At 53.8% G+C, this 17,938-nt stretch overlaps 1 protein-coding gene across 1 annotated transcript; it reads right to left on the bottom strand.

The window, feature by feature from the left end:
* Positions 1–3,702: 3,702 nt before the first annotated feature.
* TXN2 (thioredoxin 2) lies at positions 3,703–14,028 on the bottom strand. Its single transcript, XM_081250386.1, has 4 exons — positions 13,923–14,028; positions 13,176–13,438; positions 11,211–11,334; positions 3,703–4,334 (listed from the first exon to the last, which is right to left on the bottom strand). Exons 2-4 carry the CDS (start codon positions 13,436–13,438, stop codon positions 4,221–4,223), a joined length of 501 nt encoding a protein of 166 aa, XP_081106512.1. The 5' UTR covers positions 13,923–14,028; the 3' UTR covers positions 3,703–4,220.
* Between the last annotated feature and the right edge of the window lie 3,910 nt (positions 14,029–17,938).

Genomic DNA, 17,938 nt, shown 5'->3' with positions numbered 1-17,938 from the left:
TGCGGGGAGGGGAAAAGCAAAGCAAAGGACATTTCTCAAGAGCCTGCTGGGTATACCAGCATGTTTAATCCTCAGGATGACCTCATTCCGTGGTGATTGTTATTAGCCCCACTTTGCAGATGGTGCAATCGAGGCTCAAAATGTTGGAAAACTTTGCCCCAAAGACAAAACGGTATAGCTAACGGGTAAGAACACAGAGACTTCGGAATCAAACACATCTGAGTTCAGATCTGAGCTCTGACACCTGTTCATGCCGAGTTACTTAAGCTCTCTTGGCCTCAGTTTCCTCATCTGTAAAATGGTGATAATGATAGTCCCTACCTCCTTGGGTGGTTGTGAGGGCTCGGTGAGATGGCACAGGTGACACACACTCAGCGAGCACTAGCCACTATCATCCCCATTTTGCTGAAGTGACAACTGAGCCTCAGAATGGTGATGCCCACCACTGGTGGGTGGCAAGTTCAGGGTCTGAACCCAGATATGATTCTTCTGGCCCTACTTACACCACTGTGGACTGGCTGACGGTGGCCTCCAGCTTCCAAAAGGCTGTCAGGAGGTGGCTGAAGAGGGCAGGCTCCCAGATTTCCGGCAGAGACATGGAAGCCAGCCTGGGGACTGGGGTTCAGGGTCACGCCTGCAGCCGGTGTTCCAGGCAGCGGAGAGGAACTGCGGCAGCATGCCTGGAAGCCCGGCTTGTCCGCAGCATCCTGCCCTCCGCCGACATTGTTCTCTGGACCCTCTCAGCCCAGGGGCTGAACATTAGGGGTTTCCGGCAGCCTGGCCAAACTACCTTCACTTTCCGGAGAAGCCTTTGCCAGACAGCTGGGGTAGGGGCTGAGCTGGCCCCGAGCCCCGAGCCCCAGGCAGGGCGTGCTGGGAAGGGCACTGGCGCGGCCCCAATAACATGCCCTTGACCTCAGGTCCTGACCCCGGAGACTGCCCTTCTCAGAGACACGGCTGCCCTCCTCACTCCCGCTCCTGGAGCCCAGGGAAGAAGAGGCCGTGACTCATCTTCATTTTAGGGTTGGCTGAAGTCAGGGCACTCGGCTTCAGGTCCCCGTCACAAACATGCTGCGATCTGGGCAAGCCTCCCCCTCCCCGTGCCCTTCTGAGAGTCTAGAGGATACCCCAGGCCCCCTCGCGCTCTGACATTCATTTAGGGTGACCTGGTGCCCTTTGCTCTGTTGTCTTAGAGCGAGAGCTTCTTGGGGCTGTGGTCGGTTTCCCTCCCATGTTCATCGGCGTAGAGGGAACCCACAGTAGTGACCACCATTCTTCCATCCAAATGTTTCTAAGACCTGCTAAGGCTCTTTGGTAGTGAGCATTCCCATCTGGAACAGGGTCTCGGCCATTCCGCTGATGTCACTCAGCGCTGTTTCCTCGTCTGTGTAATGGGGAGAACTGCCTGGCAGGGGAGTTGTAGGGGTCACAGGAGAGAACATAAACTCTACAAACTGAAGCTTCCACCTCTGCCCCCCGCCTCCGGATCAACTGGATAAACTTGGTATTGTGAGAATAAGTGTACAGAAGCCACACCCCAGGATGTCTCGGGGCTGAGGGGGAGCCCGTGGCTCCCTTTCCTGGGCTTTGCACGTATCTGTGCTTCAGAGGGGCGGGGGGTGTCCCCTTGACCCCAGCAGAGCTGCCAGGCCCCACAGCTGCACTGCCAACCCCTCTTCCACAGGCCCAGGAGCCTGAGGCACCCAGAGGGCAACGGTGGGGCCGACGATGCAGAGCCAGCGGTGTCCTGGTGAGATCAGCGCAGTGGAATTAGTCAGACGGGATCACCCTGAGGATCCTGCGCTCACAGCCAGTGACTCATGCCGCGTCCAGCCGCACAGGCGGAGAAGCCAGCTCAGGCGGCGGCAACATCTCACCTCGCCCCGCAGCACACCTTTTAAGGAGAGAGCGCTCCAGGCAGCTCAGAGGACTTTGCCAGCCCTTCTCCACACCTGCCCGGGGCGGGGAGTACAGGGGCCAGACCCCCACCTGGGTTCAAATCCAGCATGGCACTTTTCAGACGTGACCTTGGGCAAGTCAATTTCCTGGAACCAGTGCCTTCACTTGTAACGTGGAAATAATTCTTGCCTCGCAAGAGAGGAACTAAATGAGGCAGTGCATATGCAAAGTGCTTGGCAGTGGGCAGCTCTTAAGGAGTGGCAGAGGAGGACAGCGGGAATGGCCCGGGCTCGGGAGTCAGGCTGCCCGGCTCTGAATTCTCGCCCCAACCCTTACTCGCTGGGCGTCTCTGAGTTACTCAACTCTGCATCAGTGTCTCTTCTATTAACGTGAGCTGACGCTGCCTGCCTTGTCAGCCAGCGGGTGAGATTAGGATCACACACTACCTTCTGTAAGGCGACGGGGGAGGTGCAGGCGCAGGGCCAGCCCAGGTGCCTGTGGACTTCGTGTCTTGGACAACGTCCCCACCCTCCCTGAGTGGGTCTCGTGCATGAACGGGACCGATGATCAGTGCTTGCCTTGTGGGGCTGCTGGGATGGGCGGTGCTTAGAACAGGGCCTGGCACCCAGGAAGTGCCCTCTGAGCACTGGCTGTTCTTATTCATCTTACACATAGCTCTTGGCCTTTCTCCACGAATGCCAGTTGCTGGTTTACTTCCCTTCCACATGCCTGTGACAGATCCCAGGCCTGCGGCCTTCCAGAGGCCACAGGCCCTGCTTCTGAGCCAACTCCGCCCTCTGGCGCCAGTCACAGCAGCCTTCCCAAGGCACTCCTGGGGCCGACCCCTCAAAGACCCTGCAGTAACACAGGCAGTTCCAACAGGTACACCAAGGACACTGAGAAGAGTGCACACAGCACCCCAGGGCCAGAGGGAAGGGTGCTGGGATACCCCTGCTGCCTGGCACCCAGCAAGCGGGCATCTCAGCTGGGCAAGTCAGCCAAAGGGCAGCTTGGCCACATGAGGAAGAAGGGTGGGCTTTCCCAGCTGGCAAGCCTGGTGTGCCTGGCACCCTCCTCCACGGGCCAAGGCGGGGGCTGGGCACAAGAAGCAGAGAGCCTGGCCCTGAGGCCTCGGAGTTCCTGTGCACACACACACAGGAAGGACAGCCCACCTCCCAATGGGCTGGGGTGGCGAGAGGGGCAGGCCAGGCTTCTGCAGGAGTGTGGGCCCATCAGCAGGAGAGGCCCCCCGAGGATCAGTTATAAGAGCTCAGGCTGCAGAGGCAACCAGCTCTGGGTAGAAACCTGGGCTCTGCACCCTGACAGCCTCTGTGTCCTCACGTGCATAATGGGAACAACAAACACGCCTCTGCCTTACTTGTATGTAAAGGCGTCCTCAGAACAGTGGCCACCACTGAAACCGGTATTAGTCACAGGAGGGGCTGGTCGAGGGCAAGAGAGTGGTGGGAGTCAGAGGAGAAGACAGGGGCAGAGCCTGGCAAGGGGCCACGGTGCTCCCAGGGCCCAGACAGAATGGAAGCTGTTGACAGTGCAAACCCTAGTTTTATTGGTCCAGTTCTTTCAGTGAAGCCTCCTGCTCGGAGAAGGGCCAGCTAATGGTAAAGGAGGGTAGTGTCTCGAGCCTTTCAGAGGCAAGGGTTTGCAGGATGCCCCCAGCCCAACACACGTCCGCTGCCCCGGCGCCTGGGAGGAAACAGGGAGGTGGCTCTTTGGGGGGTGGGGGGTGGGGGTGGACACGGTAAGCTAGCGCAGGGCCCAGGGTCTGTTCTTCACAGCGGGAGGTAGAGGGGATCACATAAAGTTCTTTATTACAGACCTACAAAAAATGAAGGAATTATGTATATTACTCTCACTTGTTTGGGTTTCTTTTTTCCTTCTTCTTTTTACAAAACAGCAGCAGGAAAGAAAAATGCAGGAGGCAGATGAGCCAGGCACCGGGGTTCAGGTCAGAGGGGAGCAGGGAGACCAAGCTGTCACTGCAGGCTGGCCCCGGGACTCTGCCCCAGCATCCCGGAAGCATGGCGACAAGCCCTAGAGGAAGCCGACAGAGTGGGTGGGGAGACATCTGTCCCAGCTCGGCGGCGGCACTGCTCCTTGGGCAGCCACCCTGGCCGTCAGCCGGGTTGGGAGCACTTGAGGCTCCTGTGTTTGGAGGCCTGGTCTCCAAAGCACGGGCCCACAGGGGCCAGACAGAGGGAGGAGGCGGGAAGGGCCGGCACAGAAGGGCTGAGTTCTATCGGGGTCCCCACGGGAACACGGGGCCCAGGTGGGCCGGGGCAGTCAGGACGCTCCCCTGCTTGTCAGCCAATCAGCTTCTTCAGGAAGGCCTCCAGCTGGTCCTCATCTTTGATGCCCACAAACTTGTCCACCACGTCTCCATTCTTGATGGCCAGCACGGTGGGCACAGCTGACACCTAGGTGGAGGGGACAAAGGAGGCCAAGTCACTCAGAGGTGAGCTCTTCTTGCCCGTTATTCCCAAGCTTTGGGGAGAGGGCTGGTGGCTCATGCAGGGCAGTGACTGCCCAAAGCCGCAGGTGGGCCCCCTTCCCTTTGCGCAGGGGTACAGCAGGGCCTGCAGGTCCGGACCTGGAGGAACTTTTCCACTGTGGGCTCCCAGCAGCACCCTTCCTCCCCCAACTGTGTGCCTGACTCACTGTCCCAGTGGTTTGGCTGGAACGACAGGAGATTAAAATAACCCGTGCAGCTGCAGGCCAGGGCTGTGGGCAGGGAGGAGCTGAGGGGCTAAGAGAACCGCCCCGAGGGGCGGCCTGGCACACGCGGACCAGGAGAATCGGAATCCTGGCCCTGCCACGCATTAGCTGGGCGCCTTGGCTGGGTCACGCCACCTTCAGAGCCTTGGTGCCCTCTTCTGTGAAATGGGGATGAGTTTCTATGGTGCAGGTCTAGGACAGGGATTAAAGATTTGGATATAAAGCTGAGTGGTCGGGAGCTCAGGCTCTGGGGCCGGCTGAGCCAATCTCAGGCCATTCTGGGCGAGCCATTTCATCACTCTTAAGTGTCAGTGTTCTCATCAGCAAATGGAGATACTACCGGGACTTATATTAGCGGTCATGGGGGCTGAACGGGCTAATTTCTGCAAGTCTTAGCACAGCGCCCTGCACCTGGCACGGTGCCCAGCACACAGTGGGCACTCAACAAATGAAGGCCACAGAGGGCACGTCACAAAAGGAAAACCCAGGGCCCCGCGCAACCTCTTTCAGCTCCACGCCACGATGGTTAACAGGCTCCAGAAATTCACTGACACACTGGGCAGTGTGGGAGGAGGGGCTCAGCCTTGTGAGCCTATATTTATTTATTAGGGGGGTTGGACATTCTTGGCCTGTGAAGCATTTTCTCAAGGTCCCCCAGGGGACCTGTAGAGATCACGTGGTACATAAATGAGGCCCAAGACCTGCTCTGGCAGCGCGCATTCTGCTGCCTGGGCTCCCCACCTGGCATTGTCGGCGTTTGAAAAAACCATATAAACAGAACAAAATAAACAGACTTTTCTTACATACAAGTTAACTACAAAGTAACAACGGTGATTTCTACAAACGTACCAGTTCTTCACGTGTCCTGAGTGCTGTCCTGCCCATGAGTCACCCTGGGAAGCCAGACCTAAGATTTGGAACGTTCTGACTGTGCATGTGTCAGTTACAAAACAGAAGCGCGGGCCTGACAGGCCCAATCTCAGTAGGTGGCAAGCTGTGCACCTCTCTTCTAATGGGCTTTGGGGACAAACACAGCAGGTAAGATGACAAGAGTGCCTGTCCCTGTTAGTGCCTTCAGGTCCCCTCAAGGGCTGTCCTGGGGCTACTGTTGGTGGCAGCTGATATACTTCCCAGAGGCAGTGTGCAGGCAGACCCATCTGGTGGTGGGCTGACCACCACGTGTGCCCCTGCTCATGGCGCCACCACTGGATCCGTCCTTCGCGCCCCTGGCACGTGTGATAGCGTGAAGCGCGAGGCTGAGCACATGGCTGCCCCGGCTGCAGGCCCAGAAAGGTTCCTTCCAGGATGCAGTCCCTGGAGGCGCCCCCGGGCCCGCACATGCAGTCTCCTGCGCCCTCTACTGGTCTGTGGAGGCAGCGGCCTCACATCCGGCAGCTCTGAACTGAGGCCCAAGGCTCAGGCACTAACTGCTCCACTTCGCCCATGCTGGATCCCATGCTGTCCTGTGCTTCTTTAACTGAGGTAAAACTGTATCTCAATGTCTGAGCAGTGGTCTAATTGTTTTTACCGTCCTCCCTCTAAGCAGGACGCTGTGCTCACTGAGGTGGCTTGGAGTAGACTCAGTTTTTCTCCAGAATTCTAGATGATTCCCTTTACAATCGCATTTGTGTAAACTCACACGTGTGCTTACACACACACAGACCATGCTGTAGTTGGGTGTACAGCACACGCTGCAACTGTATTTTCATGACAACCAAAATCTAGTCATTACTGATCAAGGGAGTTCTTTGACGTTTGAGCCTAGACACACAGACAGACAGACAGACAGACACACACACACACATACACACACAAACACAGAGTCATGGGCTTGCCAGAAGCTGGATCTTCTAGGACACTGCAGGGATACCTGGGTTGTGATTGGACTTCCCCTACCCCCAAGGAGGAGGATGTGGCTTTGCTGACCCTGAGTTCGGCTCACAGATCTGGAAGGGCTGGTGCTTGTAAAAAGACTGCCTTAAATGGAAGCACATAGGTCCCTGGCACATTCTTCTGGAAAGGCGATGGAAGCGTAAGGGGATCGTGGTGGAGCGAGAATTCAGCTCCCCTCTCAATTCTGGTGCCACTGAGGGAATCAAGAGGCCGGAGAAGAGATGAAAAGATGCGCTAAGATGCGCTGAGCTCCTGCTCGTGAAGCCACCTGGAGGCTTCCATGCTTGGCTAAAGGCCCTGGGAACTCAGGAGGGGTAGGGGTGTGCGTGTGTGCGTGTGTGTCTTCCCACCAACCTGCAGCCCCCCAGCCCACACTGCCACTGAGCTTGGTGTCCCTGCCTGGTCTTCTCCCGTCTCACCCCAATTTCCTCCATTTGGGAAATGCGAAGGACCTCCTGAGGGACAGGCAGACCGGCACAGTGCTAGTTGTCACAGGAGACTGGTGACCTCCTCCTCAGCCAATTGCAGAACACAAAGGAAAAGGTCACTGTCCCCCCGGCAGCCACATACTGGTGCTTTTTAGGTGTCAGGGACAACCCGGACCACTTGTGTGTGCTGGCTCATCAACTCCTGCCTCAAGGTGGGCTCGTTTTACAGATGGGAAGACTGAGGCTCAAAGGCTGAGTGACTAAGCGATAGGGCTGGAATTTGAAACAAGATCTGTGGGACTTTGCTGTCGTGACATCAAACTGTGCTATACCTCGGCCCAAGAGCAAGGGATTGGAGATAAAAACATTGAGTCCCAGCAGGGCAGGGAAGGATGTGGGGGGAAGCATTAAAAGGATCTCAGGCTTCAAACGAGAAGGGCCAAATGCTTTGTAGAAGCTTCTGGATACAGGAGGGTTCTCGGAAAAACTATGACTGAAAGAATCAAGTCCAACTATATGACATCCTGGAGAAGGCAAAACTACGGAGATAGTAAAAAGATCAGTGGTTGCCAGGAGTTCAGGCGGAGAAGGGAGGAAAAGGTCAATCAGAGAGGATTTTAGGATGGTGAAACTCTTCTGTATGAGACGGTAACGGTGGATACTGAGTCATTATCCACTTGTCCAAACCCACTTGCTGACGGCGCCTCCCCTAGGCCGGCCCAGAGCTTCAGGGTTTTTGCTCCTCGATGCTGGGTCCTGGACTCCCAGCAGTGGCATCACCTGGAAGCTTATTAGAAATGCAGAATCTTGGACCCTTCTTGGACCCACTGTATCATAATCTGCTTTTAAACAATATCCCAGGTCATACTCATGTTTGAAAGTGCTGATTTAGAAAACTTTCAAAATAAGGGAATATGGTAATGACAGAAGTACTGTGCATTCCAGCTATGCATTATTTCAACAATACTGAAATACTATTCAATGAACTGTCTATGAGGTTATATGGACCATTAAAAATTCAAATAAAAAATTCCAATGAGGTACCCCAAATATTGACAGTGGTTTGTTTCCATGCTAAGATTATTGCTACTTGGTTGTTTTTATAATGTTGTTTAAAGGGCGTTCTCTGTAAGATGAGAAATAAAAGGATGAAACTCCAAGTGTGAGGCGAGCAGCAGAAGCCCCAGAAGAAAGCGTGAAGGTCCGCAGCCCGATCCGCTCTCTCCCCACGGTCTGAACGACTGGGGGGCACCCAACAGAGGACCTGAGGTGACGGGGGAGCAGAGAGCTCTTCACTCTGCCAAGCCAGGCGGTGCAGAGTGGGGGGGGGCACCCCAAGGCCCCGGGCCGCTTTCCCTTCCCTCTCCTTTGGGAGATGGTGAAATTCTAGGGTGGACAGTTGACTGAAGCATAGAGTGTGGAGGGAGGGGAAGAGGAACTTGTGTGAGGAGGGAGACTCACCCTGAGGGTGTGTGCTGGGCTTGGGGGTGGCAGGAGAGCTTGGGAAGAATTATATTCCCTGAAAAACTTAAAGCAGTTTCTCCAAGTCCATCCACCATTCGGAAAAGGCCTTCAGGCTTTGGAGGAAGCTGTCCCAGGAGGTACTACGGATCTCTTAGCTGAAACTTCTTCCTCAGATTCTCTTCAAAACAACAGGTGTGAAGGAAGGAAGGAAGGAAGAAAGGAAGGAAAGGGGTTGGGGAGGGGTCAGGAAGAATCCCCACTGGAGCTTCCTAAACCCTGCAATGACGTCAGCCCAGGGCCTGGCAAAACCAGGAGGCTGGGTCCAGGGGACGTGGGCCCAGCAGCCTTGAGGAATTTCTATATTATGCCGTACTATGTGGACAGTGGACGGAGGGAGAAGACCCTACAAGAGGACCTCTCCCCCACCACACACTTCCCAGGCTTAACCACAGGGCTTCAGGGCCTGGCCGTACATCACCTGGAATGCAGGCTCCCTGGAATGCAGGTGGGGTGGTCTTGGTGATTCTCACCACCCGTGTGGCCAGAGCTGGAGGAACTGGGTTATTCTTTTTGTATCCTTACAGCTACTGCAGTTGCTGGGACACGGTCGGTGCTCAGGATGTGTTGGCCGAAGTTCCACTGCCTGAGGCTGAAGCTGAAGCTCAGGAGGGAGGGAGCCTAAGACACCTGGAGCCTTCCCATCACCCTGGGGTGCCCAGAAGCTCCAGCCCTAAGCTCACACGAGAAGGCCACACCCTCACTCCCACAGCTGCCGTGGATCTCTGGGGGAGGGAGGGGCAAGCAGTGAAAGCTAGGCGCCCCTAAATGGTCAGACAAGTACCCCCTTGACTGGGCAATCAGTGGGAGAGCTTTTGAAAACAAAAACAGAAACAAACTACAATTCATTCCTTCCCTCGAGCCCTTGTAAGCGGCCCCCGGCCACCCAGTGCCATGGATAGTCTTACTTTGGTAATATCCCCCCAACCACCTGCAGTCGTCATCCGTGGGTCTGCCTGCCCAGCATCTTTTTCCTTTGCCTCTGGTCAGGGCAGCCGGCTTTTCCTTTGAGTGACCACCCCCAGCCCCAGCTCCGAGGGCAGCCAGCCTATTCTCACCCCCGCCCCCATCCCCTTCCTGCCACAGGGACTGGCTGGAGGATGGGCATCTCTACTTCGCCTGGTCTAGAGAGAGTCGAACCTGGACTTCCAAACTCTGAGAAAGAGAGACACCACCTCTTTCAGTCACTTATTACCAGGGAGGGATGAAGGTTCACTCTGGCCAGATCTAGATATTTCAAGAGAACCAGAAATCTGGATGTTCCCGTGAAATCTTCTGAGTTTTAAATAACAGCATCTGATTCAGCATTTTAAAACAAAAACAAAAACACTTTGAGGGCCAGACCAATCAAGCTAGTGAGCCAGATGTGGCCCACAGGCCACCAGGGGCGACCCTGGCTCTGGAATAATGCTATCCAGGCCCCTTCCAATCTGGCAGCAGTCGGCTTTCCCAGCTGGCTGTCCTCTCACCGCTTGCTCGGCCCTTCACTGTGGCCGTCCAGCCACAATGGACCGCTCCCCTTTCTCCAACTACAAAGTGGTCTCCAAGGCCCAGAGGATGCTCCACATCCCACGCATCTCCGGCTCCTCCTCCTCTGGCAAGCTCTGCTCCAGGCACACAGGCCCTGAGGTTCTGTGAGCAAACGTGTGAGACCCTGACCTCAGGGCCTTTGCAAAGGATGTCTGCTCCACTGGATCGCTCTTCCAAAGAGCGGCATGGTTCGGTCCTTACTCCCTCCAGGTCTTTGCTCAGCTGTCAGCTTCTCAGCGAGGCCTTCCCTAGCCCACCCTTTAAAAAAGGAAACCCTCCCCAGCCCTGTGCCCAGCACTCCCACCCCCTCTTCCTGATTTCTTTTTCTCCACGGCACTTATTATCTAAAACAGGGATCAGCGAACGGTGGCCCACAAGCCAAACCTGCTGCCCGCTGCCTGTTTTCGTAAATGTTTTATCCGCACACGGCCACGCCCATTTGTTTAGATACTTTCTATGGCTGCTCTCGTGCTACAAGACAGGTGAGTACTGCAACAGAGACCAATGCCCTGCAAAGCCTCAAACATGTACCACCTCGTCGTTTAGAGAACAAGTTTGTGGACGCCCAATCTAAAATACTAGCATGTAGGCCTCACAAAGGCAGGGATTCTGTCAGCTTTGTTCACTGCCACATCCTCACCACCAAGTAAGAGCCCTGGCCTTGAAGGGACTCTGAATACATGTCTGCTGAAGGAATGCACAAGCCAGTCAGACACAGAACAGCTCATGTCTTTGTGTTTGCTGTGCTCTCGGCCCTGCCTTCCTCTCTGTGCATCCTTCATGGCTCTGCTCAGAGGGTCCCTCTAACGTGACACGTTCCCTATCCCCTTTACTCCCCCACCCCAACCCCAGGGACAAGGAGCTCATCTTAGTTGCGCCAGAATCATGTACGCCTGGCACGCCGTAGGGCTCACAGATGGATGGATGAATCCATGAATGAGGGAGGGCATCAATTTCCCAAGATTCTGAGAAAAACCTGGTGTTTGGCGTCACACATCCCACTGCCTAAAGGTGGTGAAGAGAGACAGGAGGCTCAGAGGACCAAGGGAGTCACATCTGAAGTGCTCTGAACCCCTGAGATCTCTAGAAAGAATCAAGACACCCCCTTACTGACTCCCTGGTGGCCCCCAAGACGTCTCCAGCTATCCTGTGGCCCCAAGCATCCCCACACCAGTTGCCCTGTGGCCATCCCCTGCCGAAACATACCTCATACTCTATGGCGAGGTCTGTGTGGTCGTCAATATCCACCTTGGCCATCACCACCTTTCCATGCTGCTTGGCCACCACCTTCTCTAACCTTGGCCCCAGGATCTTGCAGGGACCACACCACCTCGGAAGGGGAAGGAGAAGCATCCCGTCACAAAAGTGCTCACCAATCAATCTACGGTTTCCCAGGACCTTCCCTTGACCCACATCTTTCCAAGGGACTGTCTGGCCTCATCACCTCTGCTTACAGTGTCTGGACATTAACCTGTAATGCTGACATGCCAGGTAACTCCAGGAGACTCTGCATCTGGGGAATTTTTACAGGTCCTGGATTTCTAAAACACGGGCCTCATCCTAAGACCCTTAGAAAGGTTATTTCACTTATTTCACTATATCTAAAGGAAATACACTGTCATATAGATGAACATGGGATTTGAAGTTAAAAGGTTTAGGTTCAAAGACAGGCTCCTGCCAACCAGCTGATTGTTCTGAAGCCTCAGTTTCCTCATTTGAAAGCGAGACTGGATCTAGAAGCTATGATAAGAAATCAATTAAGGCAATGAGGATAAATATGCTTTGTAAGCTGCAGAGTTACTTCAAACACCTCACGGGCTCAGAACTAAGGGAACGGAAACCAGTAGCTAGGGAGTATCTATGACTGCCAGCCACTGTGCCAGGACCTTCTCGGCTTTTACTACACAGAACCCTCAACCCTGCAAAGGAAAAGAAAACGTCTTCCTAAGAAACTAAGGCCCAAACAAGTTATAAGACTTGTGCAAGGTCTGGGACTGCATCCAAGGTTGTGTTCCAAGTGTTTTCTTTTAGCCCAGGTTACTCTGTGATCCCCCAGGCCCTGTGTCAACTGCCATCACTACACTAACACAGGTGTTCCCCTCTAGGTGGTAAGCCTAGGCTGTCATCTCTAAGTATGTGCCACTAAGGACAGTGCCTGGCACTGAATGAACAAACTCACCCCCTGCTTCCTTTTTGGGGAAGAAGATAAGGCATTACCCCACTTTTCATCCATTTTAGAAGCATTCTCCGGTACGCTCATCAGACCAGGAGGGTAGGACAGCTCTGCCTTTCACGAACCCCTGACTGGTGACTCCTATTTTATTCTCAGCCTTTAAACCCTTTGCATTCAGAGATTTCAATGAACTCACAACACCTAAAAACCCAGTCTGCAAGCCCTTATCTCCTATCAAAGTGAAGAGAGGGAGGCAGAAGGACACCACATGGCCTGCCCAAGGCAACACGCTGAGTCACAGAAAGAATGGGAAAGAAAGCAAAAGAATCTGTCAGTGGTTTGGTTTGCGCAAAAGGCCTTCCAACTTCTAACTCAGGCTACGCTGGCTTCTTTCAGGATGCCGCATTCTGAGGGGTTTGTCCAGTAGTTTTGGAGTCAGGCGTCTAGCCAGGCCTCAAAGGTCCGGAAATGAAGAAGGCCAGGCCAACAATCAGAAGGCCACAGACACTTAAATATCCCTAAAACAAACTCACACAGCACTGGAAAGAAACTCCTGCCCATCCCCTGCATGCCTGGGCACCACTGCGGCGGCACTGATAACTTTTTGTCAGCCCTTCCCAGGTTAGGTGGCAAGATGTTAAAATAAAATCAACTCTCTAACAGGCCAGGAACTGGTATACACCAGAAGTCAGATGATGCTGGAGTCATATTCTTCCTGCTTTGGTTCAAGCTGAAGATGACCGGGGCCAATCGGGCAGTGAGATACAGAACATAAGTGTTTCGCAGCACCAATCACAGTGAGTTCTGAAGACTGTTTACTAGTTTGTCTCCTGCCACACTATACTTAATCTTTGAGAGAAGGGATTGGGTCTCATCAGTCTTTGGAATGAGTCTACGTATGAGAAGAATCAAATGTAGTACTGAGACATAGCAGGCTCTCAATAAACAAATACCTGAACAAGTGATACCCCAGTCTTCTGCCAACTCCCAGGACTCACTGTGCATGGAAATCCACAACCACTGGTGTCTCACTGTTGACAACTCGGTCTTGAAAGTCTGGTCCATCCTGGATGTTAAAGGTCGTTGTACAGACTCTGGTGGTGTATATTGACCGGGCTTGGCTGGGTATTCCTGTCAGGTTATTAGGACTGCGCTGTGGGGTCTGCAGGGCCCTGGAGGCACAGGGCGCCCACCGACTCTGAGAGGGCTTCCTGCAGATTACGGAGGCCAGGAACCTCCTCAGGAGAAGCCGCTGAGCCATCTGTGAGGGTAAGAGGCAGGAAGGGTAGGGGCAGTCAATACACCATTAAAAGAGTTGTATATGGGAAACTCCGAGGCTCAGGTAAATCGTGACATGTCCAAAATAACCCAATTATTAAGTGAGAATCAACGTTGGAACCCACGGCGGTCTGAGAAGTCCTTACTCTACCGATTACTCTTTTTCAAAGTGTTTTAATGGGAAATTTAGGACAAAGAGGGTGGCTGTCAAAGGATCAGGAAAGAGAAACCGCAACAATTCGAGGAGGAACGGAGGCACGGGGTAGGAGGGGGAAACTAAAAAAGGAGGAACGTGTGTGGGGAAGGAACTGGACGCCACCAGGGACCAGAGACCCCGGCTACCCGGATAGCAGGTTCCCCCAGCCCAGGGTCTCTGCCCGCTCGGCCGCCGGCCCGCACAGGAGCGCGCTGGCAGAGTGCCTCAGCCGCCTCGACACCACCTCGCGCCACCCCCACGGGCCTCCTACCTCCCTGCAGCGAGAGCGGAGGCATGCACAGCGTAGCCCTCCCCACCGGTCAAGGGCACTCCTGTTGTCACTTCCTCAGGGGCGGGCCTTTAGCGTCACTTCCGGGGACAGGCTACCTGGAGCAAGCCTTTCTGCAACGTGACGGGAGGTGGGGCGAAGCCTCAGTTAGGAATCGGAAGAGAAGGGCTGTTGGGGGGAGAGACCGGAATAGGGGCGGGCCCTTAGGGGAGGGACCGGCGAGAGGGGCGGGTCCTCAGGGGGAGGGACCGGAAGAGGCCGGCGGGCCCCAGAGGAGGGTCCGGAAGAGGAGGGGAAGGAGGAGGGAGCGACCGGGAGGTACTAGTTGGAGAAGAAGGGCGGGAGGGAGGGCTGGTTCTGTAGTTTGCAAGCTCTTGTTGCAGTATATGTCAGCCAGCATCGCACCCCTTTGTCTGATTGTCTCTTGCGACTGTATAACCTCGTGGTTTCGGGAAAGTCACCATGCCCCTGGGGGCTTCTGTTTCCCAATACGTGACATAAATGGCTGGGCTTGTCCTCCACCCAGGCTCCTCAAGCTTGTCTCTTTGGAGTGCTGGGGAACTGGGCCCGGACAAGATGCCAGATGGTGGTAGTACTTGGAGGGCCTGCCTTTGAGGCCCCACAGAAAGTGTGGTGACCTGTGAACCTGCCTGGGCCTGGGCCTTGCTTTCATACCCATTGTCACTGTCATGGACAACAGGGGTCCAGGCACCTGTGTGTCCCAGGCTGGTGTCACAGTCACCCCTTGTCTCCCCTGCACCCTGTACCTTACCTTACAACCATTCCTGACCTGTTCTATGAATACATCAATGCCTTTTCCTTCCTCCTTGCCTTTGCTTAATTTGAAATGCTTTTTTCTCTGTCCACTTGGTAGAACACTTACTCATCACCTCTTCTTTGAGCAGCATTAATTGCCTCCTTCTCTCTGGTGCTTTCTTCATGACTCTTATTAAACAGTGCATAGTGTCTGTCTCTTCCACGAGACCCTGTGCTTCCTGTGAGTAGGGATTTGTAGCTTTTACGCATCTCCATATGCCCAGCACCAACCTGATACAGTGCCTGGCTCACAGAGGATGTTCCATAGATGCTTATTAAACCAAGTATCTTTTGATATCCCAGGGAGCAGTTTATAGTCTGAGAGGTTACATGACTTGTCCAGGGTCATGAAGCAGGTACATTGGCAGAGCCCTATCTCACACCTCCACTCCAGCCAGTGGGAATCACAGAACCATAGTTCACCTAAATGTCTCTCCCATCCCTGTGCTTTGTACTTGCTACTCCCTACGACTGGAAGGCTTTTCCCTCTACTGTTCATCTGAGAAAATGCTACCAGTTACCAGATTAGGCATCATCTCTGGAGACACAAACCTGATCCTCCTCGAGCAGGGGTAGATTCCCTCCACTGAGCTTCTACAGCCCCTGTGTGTCTATCAATCACCAGACTCAGTACCCTGGATTGTTACAGTTTCTTTATTCCTCACTCACTATAAGCACCTGGGGGTCTCTGTCTCTCCATTGCTTACTTGGGAGGCAGCTATGCTCACCACTCTATCACCAGTGCATCAATGCTTACTTTGGGGCTTGGAGCATTGTAATAGGTGCTCAGTGATTACTTGTTCCGTGAACAAAGAGCAGGGACCCAAGTCACATCTTTGACTCCAAATCCTATTTCCCCCACGACATTGCATGGGCCCATTGTGCCCTTCCAAAATCATTGCCATGTTTTTCTCCAGCTCATCTTAGCCACATCATGCTGTTATTTGTCGTCTGTCCAACTGGCAGGTTCACTGCCTCACTCCCCAGGCAGGCAGGGCCACAGCCACAGCTGTGCAGGGACCTTCCTCTGGAATGGGGTGATGGACTTCCTTGGAACAGGTTCACATCCCCTGGTCAGCCTTCTGCTAAATAGAGTTCCTCATCCATCACAGGCAGGAGACCAGGGGAGGGCGTGGGCAAGCATGGTCTCCTCCACCTTGTCTGACCTCTTGCTTTTGCCTCTGCCCCGGCCTAGGACTGGAGCCAACAGTGGTGATCCACAGTGGGACACCGGTCCCCCTGCCCCTGCTGAGGTCAGTGTTCTTTGGTGCAGCTGTTCCTGCTAATGCCAGATGCCATGTGGCAGGGGCACTCCCACCCTGCCTGTTTCCAGTTCGGTTTTTCTGTCTCCAGTGCTTTCTCTTTCAGAGCCTCCAATTAACCCTATTTAGCATTTTCACAGCATTTTCTGGAAGGCCAATTTCCCTGATTAATTCACATTGCAAATTCCAAAGGAGGACCAGTCCTGTTTATCCATAGTCCATAGTCACTTCACCTCTGCTGACCTCAGGCTTCTCAGCTGAGAAATGGGAAGAATGATGCCTTCCTCATAGAGGGCTGTGAGGTTGCAGGATGGACGGAGCACAGGGCCTGCCATGTTGTTTGTGTCTGATGAGAGTGAAAGCATGTCCTTCCCGCCTGCAGGGCGAGAACCTGCGAGAAGCCTGCACTCACAGTAGGCTGCAGAGGGTCTCCTCAGCTCTATGGTGGCTCATCTGCCCAGCCAGAGCTGACCTGGCCTGGCTCCGGCTCAGTTACAAGGCAGGCTCAGGGCACAGGTGGGAGGGGAAGGGAAGGAAGCCAGGACTGGCAGCCTGAGCTAGGGTAAAGCTTCTGCTACCTCTTATTTACTTACTTACTTACTTACTTACTTACTTACTTACTTACTTATTTATTTAATACTCCAATAAAGATTTATTTCCAGTGTACAGCAAAGTGATTCGGATATATATAATCTTTTTCAGATTCTTTTCCACTATAGGTTACTACAAGATATTCTGTGGGTATTACCTAACTGCATAACTACCTTTCCTTTGGATCGTATTCCAAAGATGGAGCCATATTGTCAATGCAGCAGGAAATCTCTCACATGCTTACTTACTTATTTATTGCAGTGTTGTTCAGCCTGCGTGACGTGAGCCACCAGTGGGTTTTCTTTTTTTTTTTTTTTGCGGTACGCGGGCCTCTCACTGCTGTGGCCTCTCCTGTTGCGGAGCACAGGCTCCGGACCCACAGGCTCAGCGGCCATGGCCCACGGGCCCAGCCGCTCCGCGGCATGCGGGATCCTCCTGGACCGGGGCATGAACCCATGTCCCCTGCATCAGCAGGCGGACTCTCAACCACTGCGCCACCAGGGAAGCCCTCCACCAGTGGGTTTGAGAAATTAAGTTGAGTTATGATCAGCTTTTAAAAAAACAATCAGAATTGTCAGAGTACGTTGCATGTTATAAGTATTATTTTGTGAAATATTTGTTAGTGTTATGTATATATATAGCTGTGTGTCCTAGGTGGTGATAAAGAATGTATTTCTTACTGTGGATCATGGTCAAAGGGTTTGAAAGCTACTGATCTACTGAAGAGTTACCAGACATCTGACACGGTTCCAAACCCCCGATGTATTAACTCATTTAATCCTACAACGTTGTGAGGTTGTTACTGTTACAGCCCCCATCTTACAGATAGAGAAACTGAGACACATAGAGGATAAGTAGCTTGTCCAGGGTCACCCCAATAGTAGGAGGCGGAAGCTTAAACTTGTGCTTTAGATCCCCGAGCAAGGGTCTGATTTGACCCTACACTGCTGCCTCTTTCCCACCGACCTCTAGGGCCAGCCAGCCAATCTAGGCCACCAGAGGGCAATGTGGGGCTCAAACCCTTGCAGCTGGTGGCGGGGCAGGCAGCAGAGATTTTCAGCTGTGGCTGTAAGCAGAGGTGCCCACATGGTGGCAGTGTGGTCTCACAGCCTCCTCCAGGGCAAGCCAGGCCACTAGCTGGGCACAACCCAGGTCCCTCAAGTCTGCAGGGAACAGGGCTGTGGGACGGGTACATTTCAGTGACCATGTGTCTGAGGATTTCACGGCTGGAGGAAGGCACCTTCAAAAAAACACAGAGTGGGGCTTCCCTGGTGGTGCAGTGGTTAAGAATGCACCTGCCTGGGCTTCCCTGGTGGCGCAGTGGCTGAG

Source organism: Mesoplodon bidens (assembly GCF_964165515.1).
Source record: "Mesoplodon bidens genome assembly, chromosome: 11".
Lineage (NCBI taxonomy): Eukaryota > Metazoa > Chordata > Mammalia > Artiodactyla > Ziphiidae > Mesoplodon > Mesoplodon bidens.
This window is presented reverse-complemented; position numbering and strand designations above follow the sequence as displayed.

Coding starts and splice junctions, on each gene's coding strand:
- TXN2 (XM_081250386.1), bottom strand. CDS start 13,438: ATGGCTCAGCGGCTTCTCCTGAGGAGGTTCCTGGCCTCCGTAATCTGC. Junction 11,335..13,175: donor GTTGTGGATTTCCATGCACA/GTGAGTCCTGGG, acceptor TCCCCTTCCGAG/GTGGTGTGGTCCCTGCAAGA. Junction 4,335..11,210: donor ACCTCGCCATAGAGTATGAG/GTATGTTTCGGC, acceptor CCCTCCACCTAG/GTGTCAGCTGTGCCCACCGT.